This window comes from Lichenostomus cassidix, chromosome 2 (genome assembly GCF_008360975.1).
Source record: "Lichenostomus cassidix isolate B80296 chromosome 2, HeHo_3.0, whole genome shotgun sequence".
Lineage (NCBI taxonomy): Eukaryota > Metazoa > Chordata > Aves > Passeriformes > Meliphagidae > Lichenostomus > Lichenostomus cassidix.
The window spans coordinates 85404715-85418679 of record NC_139482.1 but is presented as its reverse complement, the minus strand read 5'-3'; the positions used below and the strand labels follow the sequence as shown (position 1 = coordinate 85418679).

The 13965-nt window shown below is 40.8% G+C and overlaps 1 protein-coding gene across 12 annotated transcripts in view; it reads right to left on the bottom strand.

The window, feature by feature from the left end:
• The window catches only part of FHOD3 (formin homology 2 domain containing 3), a 374055-nt gene that overhangs the window by 62039 nt on the left and 298051 nt on the right, over nucleotides 1–13965 (bottom strand). For 11 of the 12 annotated variants that reach the window (XM_085052233.1, XM_085052234.1, XM_085052235.1 and 8 more), the window contains 3 exons: nucleotides 11487–11701; nucleotides 5211–5528; nucleotides 593–1482 (listed from right to left, as the gene is read on the bottom strand). In XM_085052233.1, the coding sequence (XP_084908359.1) occupies nucleotides 593–1482; nucleotides 5211–5528; nucleotides 11487–11701 (1423 nt within the window). The remainder of the gene's footprint in view (nucleotides 1–592; nucleotides 1483–5210; nucleotides 5529–11486; nucleotides 11702–13965) is intronic. The other variant, XM_085052240.1, reaches the window with a different exon arrangement.

Sequence of the window (13965 nt, the reverse complement as noted above, 5' to 3'; positions counted from 1 at the left end):
TCTGTCCTAAAATTGCCACATTGCATAAATTAAGGATTTAAAATAGGACTGTTCACCAGCATAAAACAAAACCCCAACACCCCTGCAGAGTGCAGCTGTAAACTTGGTCCAGCTGATAATTCGATCCTTCAGAACAAACCATGTGTGTAGACTCTTTGCAGCAGATCCAGTCTGATATTTCAACCTTTCCACATAACGACTAGGAAAATATTACCAAGTGAAGAACTGTCAAATACACAGATATGAATCACCACGCTGTGACCTTTTCACGAATGCAACAGAAAATATTTCAGGTTCCAATACCTAGCTTGGCACTCATCAACAGACAATCTGCTGCAAAATCTGTTGGTATTTGCCACCTGGAGTGATATCCCACAACTGGTAGGGCTGAGACAGGAGGGCAACTTGGCGTGTATAGTGCCCTGAGTTCATCCCTAGTGTCAGGCCATGGAATCTTCCGTCATAGGCCAAGCTAGAAACACATCCATTAATTTCCACTGGTTTGATATAAACAACATAAATCACCTAGAGCTAATTCAGAATGAATACCAATACAATAGCAGAAAAATAGCAAGCTGAATACAAGCTGTACCTTTGTGACAGGCAGTTCCTTGGACTTAGACTCAAAGAGATGCTCCAGTTTGGAAGTGTCCACCTTAATGGGTTCCAGTTTCGACCACAGGAATTCTCTGCAGCGTTTGTTGTTTTTACACTGCCACTCAAATGGCCGTACCTCGTTCCAAAACAGACGGATAGTTTTCTTCTTCTTTATAAATGCTGGCTGACCCCTAGAAACCTGGGGTGACCCTAAACCCTGAGGAGTGCTGAACAGTGGAGGAGGAGCCAATAAATTAGCAGAGGGTGGAGGTGGAGGTGGACATCCAAACAATGGGGGAGGCGGTGGAGGAGGCAAACCCAGAAATGAAGGTGGAGGTGGAGGAGGGGGAACAAGGGAGTCCCCAGGACCCATATCCATGTCCAACACATCTACATCATCCTCCTCCCCCAAGTCTGTAAAATCCATGTCTTTGATTTTAAGTTCTCGAGGATTAGCCATGAGCTGGTCCCAGATGTAATCAGACTCCTTCTTTGTCTGTGCTGGTGTTTTCTCAGGGACCTGTTCACTGATTTCATCTTCAGGCACTGCTGTCCCCTTAGCCAGCTCACCACTGTTAAATTTTTCTGCGAAGGCTTTTACACTGCCTTGATTGTCCAGATTTCCAATCTCCATCTTTTTGACACTTTCATCTTTGGCCTGCTTTGTGGCCTGAAGAATAGAGATCCTGCTGGCTAAGCTAGTGAGTGACTCCTCGCTTTCCTCCGTCTCCTTCTTTTCCTCCTTCGCCTCCAGCTCCTTCTCCTCTTCATCTTTGGGCTTTTTGTTATGCGCATACAACATGTCCAGCATAAACCGCTTGTTGTTGAGGATGTTACTGCACTGCTCATTCACACCAGCATCCTGAATGGTCTGTGACCATGGACCTGCAATCACACAGAGATGGGAAGAGTCAAGGGAAGGAAGTCAGAGAACCAAGAACACCCTTCAACCCACCAGAAAAAAAAACTTTTGAGGGGCTCATGAATAACTAGTCTGAAACTGGGCAAGCTGTTACTGTGAAAATTTTGAAATAAGGTACAGTGCTGATACATGGCACAATCTTGATGGGTTGGGAGTAATTCTCAAAAAAGGAAGGGAAGTAGAGAATAATATGTAGCTTGGGAGGGACTAGATAACTTTCAGGATTTGAATGTTCAGGTTTCTTCTGAAATCTGTCACATTTCACTCTGTACTTACTACCTCAGCTCATTTTATACAGTGCAAAAATTCTCATAACCTTTAGTATTCCAGAATGGGACTTAAATATTGTGACAATGACACAAAATAGGGTATCATCATACTCTTCACCTGGCCATATACTGGAACAACCTCAGGAAAATTCCATATGAAAGCAATCTCCCCTGCCTGATGTCAAGATCAACATGCAGCTGTTTATTTCTCCTCCTCCCACCCTGCTGGCTAGGGAAGGACAGCTTTCAGTCCTGGCTGTTCCTCAGATCCCCTGGCTGGGTACCTGGGCCATCTTCACAACACAAACTACTGGAATTCCAAAGTAGGCTGCATGCCCAGGGTACAGGTCTCAGGGCAACTCAGTGAGCCTAAGCATAACCAAGATTTTAAAAGTTGTTTATAACATGAGAACTTTTATAGAATATTTTTGACCATGCTGCTCGTCAACCACTATTACCCTCTCTTTTATATGATGGTGTTGAAAGACTATTGACCTTCCCACATCTCAATCATTTAACATGTCACTGTAATGAAGCTTCATCTTTCTGACTACTGCTTTTCTCACCAATAATATGCAAAATACCATGTTTGAGACAGTACCATAAATAACAAATTATAGTGGTCAAATTGTAAAAATATATGATGTAAGCCTCTGTGACTCCATTTCCCTGAATTTAATGCTGCTAACCAATGTGGATAATGTGCCTAAAAATTATGGTACTCCTTTTTCCAGTGGGTATCAGCTGAAGTGATTAAACATGCAACAAAGATAATTCTTCACACTCACTGTATTTCCTGTATGGAATTCCTTCTGTTCCCCATAGTCCTTACACATTTTATTAATACATTTTTCATAAACTCTGTTTCTTTTATTTCATCATCTTATTTTGATCGCTAGCCTGTCTATTTTTTTTGGTCCTTGTGATTAAAGATTTTTATACCTGTCAGTTGCCCTTTTTTAAACTCCCATTTTATCTTTGTTTCTTCACTTAGGCTCCCACCTTTTTCAATACTTTAAATATCTTTTATGGCTTCTTTTTTCAATGGAAAAAAGATACCACAACATGCAATCCTGTGCTCTGAGAAGGTGTCCTCTTGGTGAGATCTACATCCAGAGCCCCACAGCTCCTTGTGTCCCCTCCCTTAAAATAATACCACAATAAAGTGTAAGGCCTTGCAGCACAAAGTGTATGGACAGCAATGACTCTTGCCTCTACTTAGATCAAGCTCTAAAATAGGTTTTAAAATCAGTCCAGAGGTTTAACCCCAGACAAAAGAAGGACTTTTTTCAGAAATGGATACCACCTACTTTCCTGCAGGTGGCTTGACTGCTTCCATTCCTCAGACTTGATCCATGGGATTGCTTTCTTAACAATAGTTATCACCTGAAGCAGCTTCTTAGATTTCTCTCTGAGGTAGTTTCACTGGACGTCATCGTAGACAACTCCCTCCCCACACCACAGATTTTACCTAGCTGTGCCCTTGCAGAGGATTTCCCCCTACTCCAAACCCTTCCTTCAAAGATGTTTAAGATCAGTCCCAAGATCCATCTCACAAACCCCATATGATCTATCCACTCTGAGTTTCACCAGATGGGATCCTGCAGTGGATAATCCCTTTGCAAAACTGCTCATCAAAATTTCCCCAGAAACAATCTCTAATCTGGGTTCCCTAAATCTACCTCCAATTGTCCAAGGTGATCAAAGATCACTGCTGTGAAGACTCTTGCTACCTTGGTGACTCTTCTGCCCTCCTCTCTATGGCTTTGATATACCATTGGAGAAACAAGACTTGCTGGAAGCTATATTTGGCAGGATGGCTAATGAAGAAGCCTGCACCAAGGGTTTTATTCCTTTGTTCTCGATGCACCTGGGCAGAATCAATGGACTATCTAATAAACAGCAAAATGCTTGTTAATAATGCCAGAACTGCTGGAGAAAGTGCTCTTGTTTGCTTTCCAAAACTCCTCACTGACTAGAGAGAAAACAATTCACTACATTAGACCTCCTACACAGCACTACTGAATAAATCTTTGGTCAGCTTGCAGTGTAGGACAATTTCAGGATGTTGATTTAAATAAGAGTACCTTTCTTACCTTTCAACAAAAGTAAATAGGGACTTTAAATTAGAATGGTAACAGGTTGGTTACAGACAAGATAAGGAGAAAAAAACCTGCAACTGTTTTCCTTTATTTGCACTTGGACTATCTTGGACTATTCCACAGTTTAACAACATCCTTCATCTGTGATTCCTCCGCTGACTTTCTTACAGATACATCCATCCCCATATTTTACGAGTACAATAGCATTCTAAGTAACTCAATCTTAGTGCTGACTGAAAAGCAATTGGCTCTTAAATTTAGAATATAATTTATGCAATGCTTCCCAGAAAAAAAAGTGACAGATCTAAACTTGAACAGTTCAATCAGACAGTTTATGTCTATGAGGTAATTGTTGGGACTCAGATCCTCAGATCTATCCCTCTTCTTTCAGGACAGAGCAGGACTATTTCACACTGTGAAGCACATCTTGTTTTTTAATCTTGAATTTAGAAAATGTAGGACAATGCATTCCATGGTTCAGACCAAAGAAAACTTGAGAATTAAATGCCCTAATTACATGACATTCCTTTACCTCCCTATAAAAAAGGGAACAAAGTACTCAACAAAGTCAAAATCTGCCTTTTATCCCCTCCCTGTCTGGGCTGCATGACAAACTCTGGTTATCATTATCTCTCTGGGCAGAAACTTGGTATTTAAGGTGCTTCCCAGGCTAGGCCCTTCCAGGCTGGTACCTGGTGGCATATTTGACTAGAATCATGCAGCACCACAAAACTGGTCTCTTCCAGACAAGATGTATTTCATATGACTCCTCCACAAGAGCTAAAGACAGCCACAGTCCAGACCTATCTTCAGCAGCTCCTATGTATCTCCCTCTGCTGTCTGAAGCCTGACCAAGATGGAAGAACTGAAGAGAAGGATCAGTATCTAAGCCCTCACGGCTCTTCCTTTTCCACTAGAAGGATGAGAAAAGACATCTGTAACTTCATGACAAATCATGTCAACACAGCCTCTTGTCTCATTTACTTATGTACAGAGAACCCAAATAAATTCTCCAGGAGCTAGAGATGCAAGTCTCTGCAACACGGTGATTCAATAGTTAATATATTAATCTTAGGGGAAGAAAATGATCTTAAATCAAATGAAAGTTCATTTCATCAAGGCCCTGCTGTCCCTCAAACATAGAAACCCCAAGAAAGTCTGGATGTCCAACCAGAGAGTACACAAGACTTGGCCATGGGGAAGAAAGTCATAGATAGGTGCAAATGGTTTGTTAGCTAATTAACACAATATCCGAGCTGCTAATTTAGCATTTTTTTTTTCCACCAGAAACCCTTCATTATTGAAAAAGCTTCACTTTACCAGTTTCATTGTCACTGGTTAACTTGTCCTCTCTCTCTTCCCTCTCTAAAGTGCTGCTTGCTGAGGATATACTGGATGCAGAGCAGTTGTCTTTTTCATTCACTTCCTCATTCTGCCTCTCTTTTTCACTGAGTATTGCACTTTCTTCTGGCTCTCTCTCTGGTCCTTGCTCCACCTCACTCTCTGGTCCCACTTCTGTAGTCTCTATTTCCTTGGGTGTCTCCGTTCCCTGTTTGGCCTCAGCCTCAGCCTCCTGCTCTGGTTCTGGTTCTGGTTCTGGTTCTGTCTCTGTCTCTGGTTCGGGTTCACTGGCACTCACTGGTGGAGAGAACAATGGGAGAAAGAGATTCACTTAACAACAGAGCCATCTCAGGTTCACCCCTCTCAACGAGAGCGACGTGAGAGTTGTGCAAGTGCCTTATGGAAATAAAATAAAAAATAAAACGCGAGTCCACGGCATGCTCAGGAACATTAGGAGCAACAGACTGATGGATGTTGTGTGACGACAGCATTGCACGTGAGAGTGGCCTGGCAAGCCCCCTCTGTCGCTGTCTGGAGCCAGCCCACTATTTTTATACATACTTCCACAGCTGCAGGGTTGGACTCGCACAAGGATTTGAACGAACCAGCAGAAAATGGGCATCTCACCTGAGCATTGACAACTCAGTGCCTAGACAGAGCCAGGAAAGAAGAGATTTAAAAAAAACAAAAAACAAAACCAAAAAGCAGGGTGATTGTGGCTTTTGGTTGAATTTTCTTTGGGTTCTGAAGAATTCTTTTTTCACCTGACGAGGAACACTTCAACGAAAAAAATACAAATATTAGTTTTAATAACACAGTTGAATGGCACAGTCTGAAAATGGCACTGTCATACATTTGGCTGACAAAAAACATATGTTGTTTCATGCACATTTACTTCAGAATAGCCACATCAAAACTGAGCAAAGTTTCCAACTGCTTGGCATATGGCACATATTTAGTTTCCAATTGGTTGGCATATGGCACCCGATGAGCTTTTTTATCAGTTGGCACACAGCAAACACTGTTGATAGTACACTTAGTTTCTTCTTCCCTGTTTTCTCAGTGAAAATACTTCATTCACCTTTAGGATTTTTAGCAGTAACAGCAGATGTTCACATGCAAATATTCTCTGCATGCTGCAAAGAAACTGAAGAGCATCCACACATATTCACATCAAGCAGCTCACAGTTCTCTGAAATCTGAAATGGCCATGCAAAGAGTGGCAAAAATGGGCATGCATGTTAGTTCTGCATACTTCCCAAATTCCCTCTGTACTAAATCTTGTGTTGGGTGGCTGAACTATAATGACCAAGTCATACTTGTTTTGTCCCTCTGTTAACTACTTTTCATTACAACATTGCAGAAGAGTCTTTTGGACTCTTCACTTCTCTTCTTCACTGTCTTTGCATTACATGAAATATAGTAAGAATTTCTTCAGGAACTACATGAACCTTTGAAGGAAAAAGAAAGTATCACACTGAAATACTGTAATGCAATCCAAACATTTCAGTCCTCCAGTGAGCAGGTAAGTAGATTTATCCTAAATAAATATAAGCCAAAAAACTGAATATCACATTCTTCTATATTGAGAGCACCTAAAAGTCTAATGCTAGATACATAAGCACCTCTGCACATGCCTCATTTCTCTAAATGTGCCTTACCTATGACTGTATCCTGGACACTGCCTAGGAGAGAATCAAAATTACAGAGGTCTGTCAAGAAGTTGGCAGACACTCCAAATCCCAGTTATGTGTTTCTCACCACAGCTGCCAGTGTGTAGGTATAGACTGAGAGCATTTTAAAGTCAAGCCAAGATTTGAATAGAACTGAGATGGAAACTTAGGAATCCTTCAGGAGTTCCTGGAACTAATGTGGTAATGTGGTCCTTTAGCATGAAAGATTCTCAGCTAGCCATGGTGCAATGGTCCATATATACTGATGTCACCAATTCATCCATGAATAATCATAATTTTGTATGAATTTTAGATATTTCTCTCTAAAAACAAAAGCTGTCATGCAGTAACTAAAAAGGTCAACTCCAACAGCTCAGATGGAGAAAGAAGCTGATTAAAACATGGCCAGGACTCCTAATGCTTACTGCACTTTTGTCATCATGAAACTACATTGAAGATTCAAAAGGAAAAAGTCAGGGGAGATGTAAGAAATTCTTGAGAAAAATTGAATGTTCAAAAGAATTCCAGATACTTTTCTAACAAGAAATATTTCACACATACCAGAAATATGCAGTAACATAGCATAATCTAAAACATAACAAAGAGTAAAGAGCAATATACTGACATATGCTGCTCTTTTGAGTTCAGTAAATATCAAAATCTAAGCACTTCTAGAACTAAACAAGGATATGTTGACACTCATTTTGACAGCCTCTCTCTCTCTCTTTAGGGATAATATCAAACAGTCCACCTGTAACTCAAATCACTTAAAAACAGTGAGCTAAGTCCAGCAGTACTTCCATTAAAAAGCAGTACAAAAATCAAATCTACCAGGAAACACTCTCAAGAGAACAAAACCAGCAAGCTAGACATGTGTCCATCACTTGGATTTCCATCATGTAATCCCTTGCAGTGATACTTGTGAGAACTTCTGAAGATGTCAAAAAATACAGTTCTCAGTGAATGCGTGGTAGTGGCCTATTTGAAATGAGCTCAGACTTTCAGTCCCACACCTACTGGGTTCATTTTGACGCCAGACAAAACACTACTCTAAGTGGCAACATTACAGGTGGCAAGAGAAATAACAGACCAGGCTCTGTCCCTCACTTCAGACTTCTACTGGTGGAGAGTGCAAAGACTCAGGAAAGCAAGCCTGGTCATATCAAAAAGCGTCAACAGCAAAGAAGCTGTGCCTGAGATGTTAAGCATGATTCCTTTATAAGCTGATTCCTTCCAAAAAGCATGGCTAAGAACTTAAAATGCAGTAGAGGGATATGGACTTCTTTTTAACACTCAACTATAAATCAACCCTGAAGCAGACACAAGATGCTGTGTCTTGCTGATAAGAACTCAACCCTCCGGTCCTATAAACCCTCAGAGAGAACAAACATCCCTCTGGGCCCACATGTAATCCCCTGTCAGGCTAATTGATTAGGCAACCATATCCTCATCTGTTTTCTCTGCTTTCTACTTGGAGGTTTGAGATACGTATGCTGAGTGTATCTTGTGGATGCATACAGTAAGGCTGAAAATGCCTATGTCTGCCCAAGACCTCTTGGTTCAATTGTTCAGGCATCACCTAAAATCTTGGCTTTTATCTCCCTTCATTTCCTCCAGAATAGGGTTCTGCTTCCTCTGAATTTTGCAGAGACTCCCTATCTCAGCCCACTTCTACTCCAATCTTTTCCTCCCGTTCCTTGTGATGATAAGAACTAGTGCCAAGTGAACTGGCTCTTTCTTTATGCAGATGAAGAACAATGATCCCTTTTTGTCCCCCCACCCCAGTTCCTCCTCTGACTTTCTGTCTCATGGTTCCTTTGGCCCTACCACTGGGGCTGCATTGGCCTCATTGCATGCTCATGCTCTAGTGCTTCCCCTTCTACTGAGATGCTCTCATCAGTCATGCTTTGGGCAGTATTTGAACCCTGCTCAACTACCACTATGTTCAGAAAGTCTCCTTCTTTCCACCGTGTGCACTCGGGTTGGCCTGCTTGCTTCCTCAAGTGCTAAAAGAGCTGCTTCTTTCAGAGAAGGATTCACATGCAATTCCTTTGTAGATTGACTTCAGAGATGTCTCAGTTATTGCTGCTCCTCCTTTACTGCATACTTGCACTTCACAAAATATTCTCCAATGAAATTACAAAAGAGTAAGTAGCTGCTCTGAAAAAAAAAAATTAAGCTCCTTTTTGCAGTTATGGGACTGCCTTCATTTCCTCTGAATGCCATAACACAAGTTTTACAAGAGTAAGTACTACAAGACTTGATTACTTCAGTGGAACCAATTGTTTTATATAAGAAAACACTTCAGCTCAATAAGTCCAGATTTTTATATTGGGTAATGATACTGACACATTTCTCAGTGTGAGACAAAGTTTCACAGACAGAATCTGTTTCCTTTTTAATACCAGCAGATACTGGATGGCTAAAGGATATTTCAGCATAAAAGGAATAAAATAAATCTGACTTCAAAAATCCCTTATTGTATTGCTAGTAGATGAACACTCTTTCCTTTTGACTTCAGGTTCTGAATTCTGCAGATGAGTATCACACATCTGTTAACACCATTCTTGCAGAGTCTTTAGAGCATCCTATGCACAGAACCAAGGAAGTGTTTTCCTTCCACAGTTTCATTCCTGCTTGGAATGACAGTGACCCCCTGTTCAAAGCAACTGTTTGGGGTGTAAGTAAATCTGAATTCAGTCCATGGCTCTATTTCAGCTTTTCCACAACTGGCTTAAGTAAGATAATACTTCAGTTTCTCTACCTATTAAGTGGGATTCATAACCATTCCTAAGAACAGTAAAATTGAGATTTTAATTCATTATGGAGCATAAGGAAGTAAGGCAATAGTATAGAGAACATGGCAATGTCTATATTAAGCCTGTGCCCTGTTGGCAGGTATCCAAGAATTTGGGCACTTCCAGATGTTGTATCCTGCCCACATGCTCATGACTTCCTGCGACCTCTCCAATGCTTTTGGTAGGTCTGAAAAAGCAGTCATTGCCCATGCCCAGATCCCACTGAAGTATGCAGATTTCAGGCCCTTGCTCAGGTTCTGTCCTGGCCACCTGCCTGCAGCTGCCCTTGGCTGGAAGCCTACTCTGCCCCATTCATATGTTCCCTCCTTGTGGTTCGCTTGCCAGGCTTCCAGGTGCTGCCCTCCAGTGCCTACTATATTGCCAGGGGTTTCAGTAGAGATGTCCTGTCTACCCACATGTTGATAGCTTTGCCATATTCTGGCTGTCTGAAGCTGCCCTGTACACCTGCTCTAAATGTATTCTCCAAATGGATTGTGCTGCTCCATTTCATGCTGCAATTTTTTTTTTAATGCTTCCAGGAGAAATATGTTAAAATAATCATCATAAGAGACACTTGCTCCCTACCCAGCTCTGAAATCCTAATGGTGGAAAAATCCAGCTTATTTTCTCTAAAAGCAATATAGCACTAAATAAAATGGGTGTTTGGATGTTTCTGACTATCAGTATTGGAGGAAAGTATCTGTGGTTTTTAAGTTCAAATGATTCCACTGAGACCCTTAAGGTTCCAAACAAGAAAACTGGGGAATATAATTGGGAAAATATATAAAACTAAATAAAATAAACTTTGCCTACTTAGTATGGTGAGGATAAACATATGCAACATTCAGTGTTTGTAACTTTTTTCTGAAATTGCCTTGCTTTATAGCATGCTACCAGCCATAACACTCCATAAAACCAAGCAGTGCAAGTTACAAATGCATTAATCACCAATAGCATGTAGCAGGAAATCAAATAAAATAAAAATGAGTGATGGTGATAATTTGCCCTCAACATGCATTCTAGCTCCCAATGTTAATGCAACATCATGTGGTGCAAATATAAATCTGTATGGCGTGTGTTTTTTTCAAGGAGAGGTACATGATGCAAGTGGCAGAATGACACACACATGCAAAAAAACCATTGCTCTGCACACCAATAAATTATATGACAGCAAACCAACCGTGCAAACACTAGTTATACTTTCCTTTTTACTAATTGTCTGTGATCTCTTTTAAGTCCTTTATGACTTGTGCTACAATTTTAAGAGTTTTTCTTGGTATTAAAAATAATCAACACATTCCCCCTGCCTTCAATTCAAGACCTTTTCTGTTTGTCACATTCAGCCTGTGCTCTGCTGGAAGGTTATTATAATCTTGGCATTCATCTGTTGCATTTCTTTCAGAGAATCCACATACGCAAAATCTGTTGGCAGGAATACTGTTTGTCTTGCATTCAGTAACTTCTCATATATAAGGAACATGACACTAAAATTAGGACCCTCTGTATTCTCTATTTACTAATTATTCCATTAGAAGAGCAACAGACAATGATAGTATAAATCATAGCAACAATTAGCAGTGTATCCTATTATTAAACAGATTATATGATATCCAGATCAATGCAAAAAATAGGAAATTTAGGAAGACAAGATGGAACAATGTAAGATCCTTTACTTTGACACCTCATAGATCATATTCTTGCACTCATACATCAAAAATCACCACTATCTCAAGAGAAACTGTGATAAACCCAGCATTCTTTCCCCTGCCCTCCTTTTCACTTACCTTCTGAGGGTTGAGGAGTTCCACAAGGGATAGAAGGGGTCTTCAGCTCTTCCTGGGACTCTACAGATGCTGGGCTGATGCACTTGGGTACAGGTGAGGATGGAGCTGAAGGAGATCTCAGGTTCAAGGACAGCTCACTTCTCCCTCGGCTGACACTCCGACTTTTCAGCTCCTTCTCATACTCCTCTGCTGCCAACTTCTCCAAGTATTTGTATCTGAAAGTTAAATTCCAGAGGGTTTCCGTAAAGAAAAAGAAGCCTGTGGCTGATGCTTGTTTATGGATGAAACACCTGCAGAGAATGAGCTGACTTCCTGACACAAGGGGTACAGCACTGAACTGCCTGCTTGCTCAATCTGCCAAAAAGTGCACACCGAAGCAAAAACTACTGCCCTGAAAAATGTTAAACTGCTCATTACAATACAAAAGCAAAAACCGGGAGAGTTAAAGAACCTTTAGATATAGTATTTTGTCTGCACAGTCCTTCTCCTTTTGCAAGCATTTGTCTGTCCTCTTTTTCACCCTCCTCCTTTACCTACTCCTCCTCCTCCTCCTCTTCCTCCTCCTCCTCCTCTCAGCCCTCCCTCTCCCAAAACTAAAACGCGAGTAAAAAAAAAATACAAACAGAAGAAAAGAAAAAAGCCCCTCCAAACCCAGAGCCCCTTAATACTGATGCCAATTGCCAAAATCTGAGACTTGCTGTAAGGAGAGGAAAATGCAGCAGACAAAAACAGATCTCCCTGAAAATAATACCAATAATAAATGTTTGGACTGACTATCTGAAGACTCTGAACCTGCTTCTATTCGCTCTGAGAGCAGTGCACTGGAATTCACTTTGTTCTCTCCAGAGTCTACAATGGAAAGTTTCTTTTTTTTATTCTAAAAAATTTCTCTGCCGGACTCAGACATCCAATAGCTTGTACCTGACGTCACATGTAGTTTATTCATCAAAGTCACTTTAAAAGAACAAAGATACATCTGTTTTGCATTTTAGGCAGGCAGAACTCACTAACTGTTTATTAAGACCAGCTACCAATCATATTCTTCATAGTATGCTTTATACATTTCGACCAAAATAACTTTTAAATATGTGCCTGTTCCAGATGTCTGCTAATTTTATCCACCATTATTTGCTAAGGAATAAATTCATGAATACAGCTGGATCGGGCTTTAGACTGTTTGCCATATCCACAAGTGAGCTGTTAAACAGGTTAATCGAGACTACTGCTTATGTCCCTGCAACACTCTGGTCATTCCCTATAACACACTGTTGTAAACACTTCATAACAGGGAACACCTCTCCTCCCCTCTTCTGCATCACTGACAGCCCAAATTAGTGTATGAGGGTGCACTAAAAGCAGGGAGGGTAAAGAAGTCAGCCATATGTGGTAACAAACATGCTTAGTACATGTGGTAGCCACACACGCATGCACATTTGCAAACATCCATATAGAGCACAGAAATGTCTCTTTGAAGAGCAGTCCTTGTGTTTTCAGAGGCAATTTGCCTTATTGCAAACAGCAATAATGAAGAACAAACCCATTTTCTTTTATTCCTCCAGAGGTATGCACAGGCTTTGAACAAATTCTGCAAGAAAAAGAACCCCTACAGACTCTGGATGAAAATATAACAAGCTACATACTTGCATGGTTATAAAATAGGAACTGTTTACAGTTCTAACGTGAAGCCAATTCTTGAGACTGAATCTTGCCTTTTCAATAGAGGGGAAAGCCTTTCTCTGGCATCAGCATGAAATGTTGCTTCAGTTCATGAAGCCACTCTTTCTTTGAACGTTGGTCACTTGCATACTGTGCCTTCCGCCTCCTCACAAGCAGAGCAGATGGGACTCCAGACTCATAAAGAGCCATTCAAATTGATCCCTTGGCACAAACAGGTACAGCCCAGCTGGCTGCTGCCAAGGGGCTTTTGCAGTTTGCCAACAGACTACACCAAAGATCTGGATGGATCCTTCTATAATGGGACCTACAATGTGTTACTGTCCTCAGTTCTTTTTCAGGTGCTGTAATATTTTCTGCAGTTGAGTGCTGCACTGCCAACCAGCAAAGCACAGACTCTCATGAAGAGGTGACTTCTCAAAATGTATCTGATTATTCTACTGAAACCAAAAACTGAACCAGAACAGCAACTCCAAAGGCAGCACATCAGCATAACTAGTTTTTTAGTTATTATCAAATGGGAAGCATATTAAATAGATATAGCTGAGAAATGAAAAAAAAAATCACGGATCAGGTTTTAATGCTTCACACTCGATAAAATGACATTATTTAGGTTATTTTTCTGTTTCTGACCAAATATCTTAATAATGAATGATTGAATGCCAGCAGCAGATATGCAAAGTCTTGTGAAGGTGAAATCCTGAAGGAGCTGAAAGGATGAGCTACCATACCTCCACTACAGGATTGACATTGTATATGCTGCCATATTCTTTTAAATCATGGAAAGCTGCAGAGATCATCACAC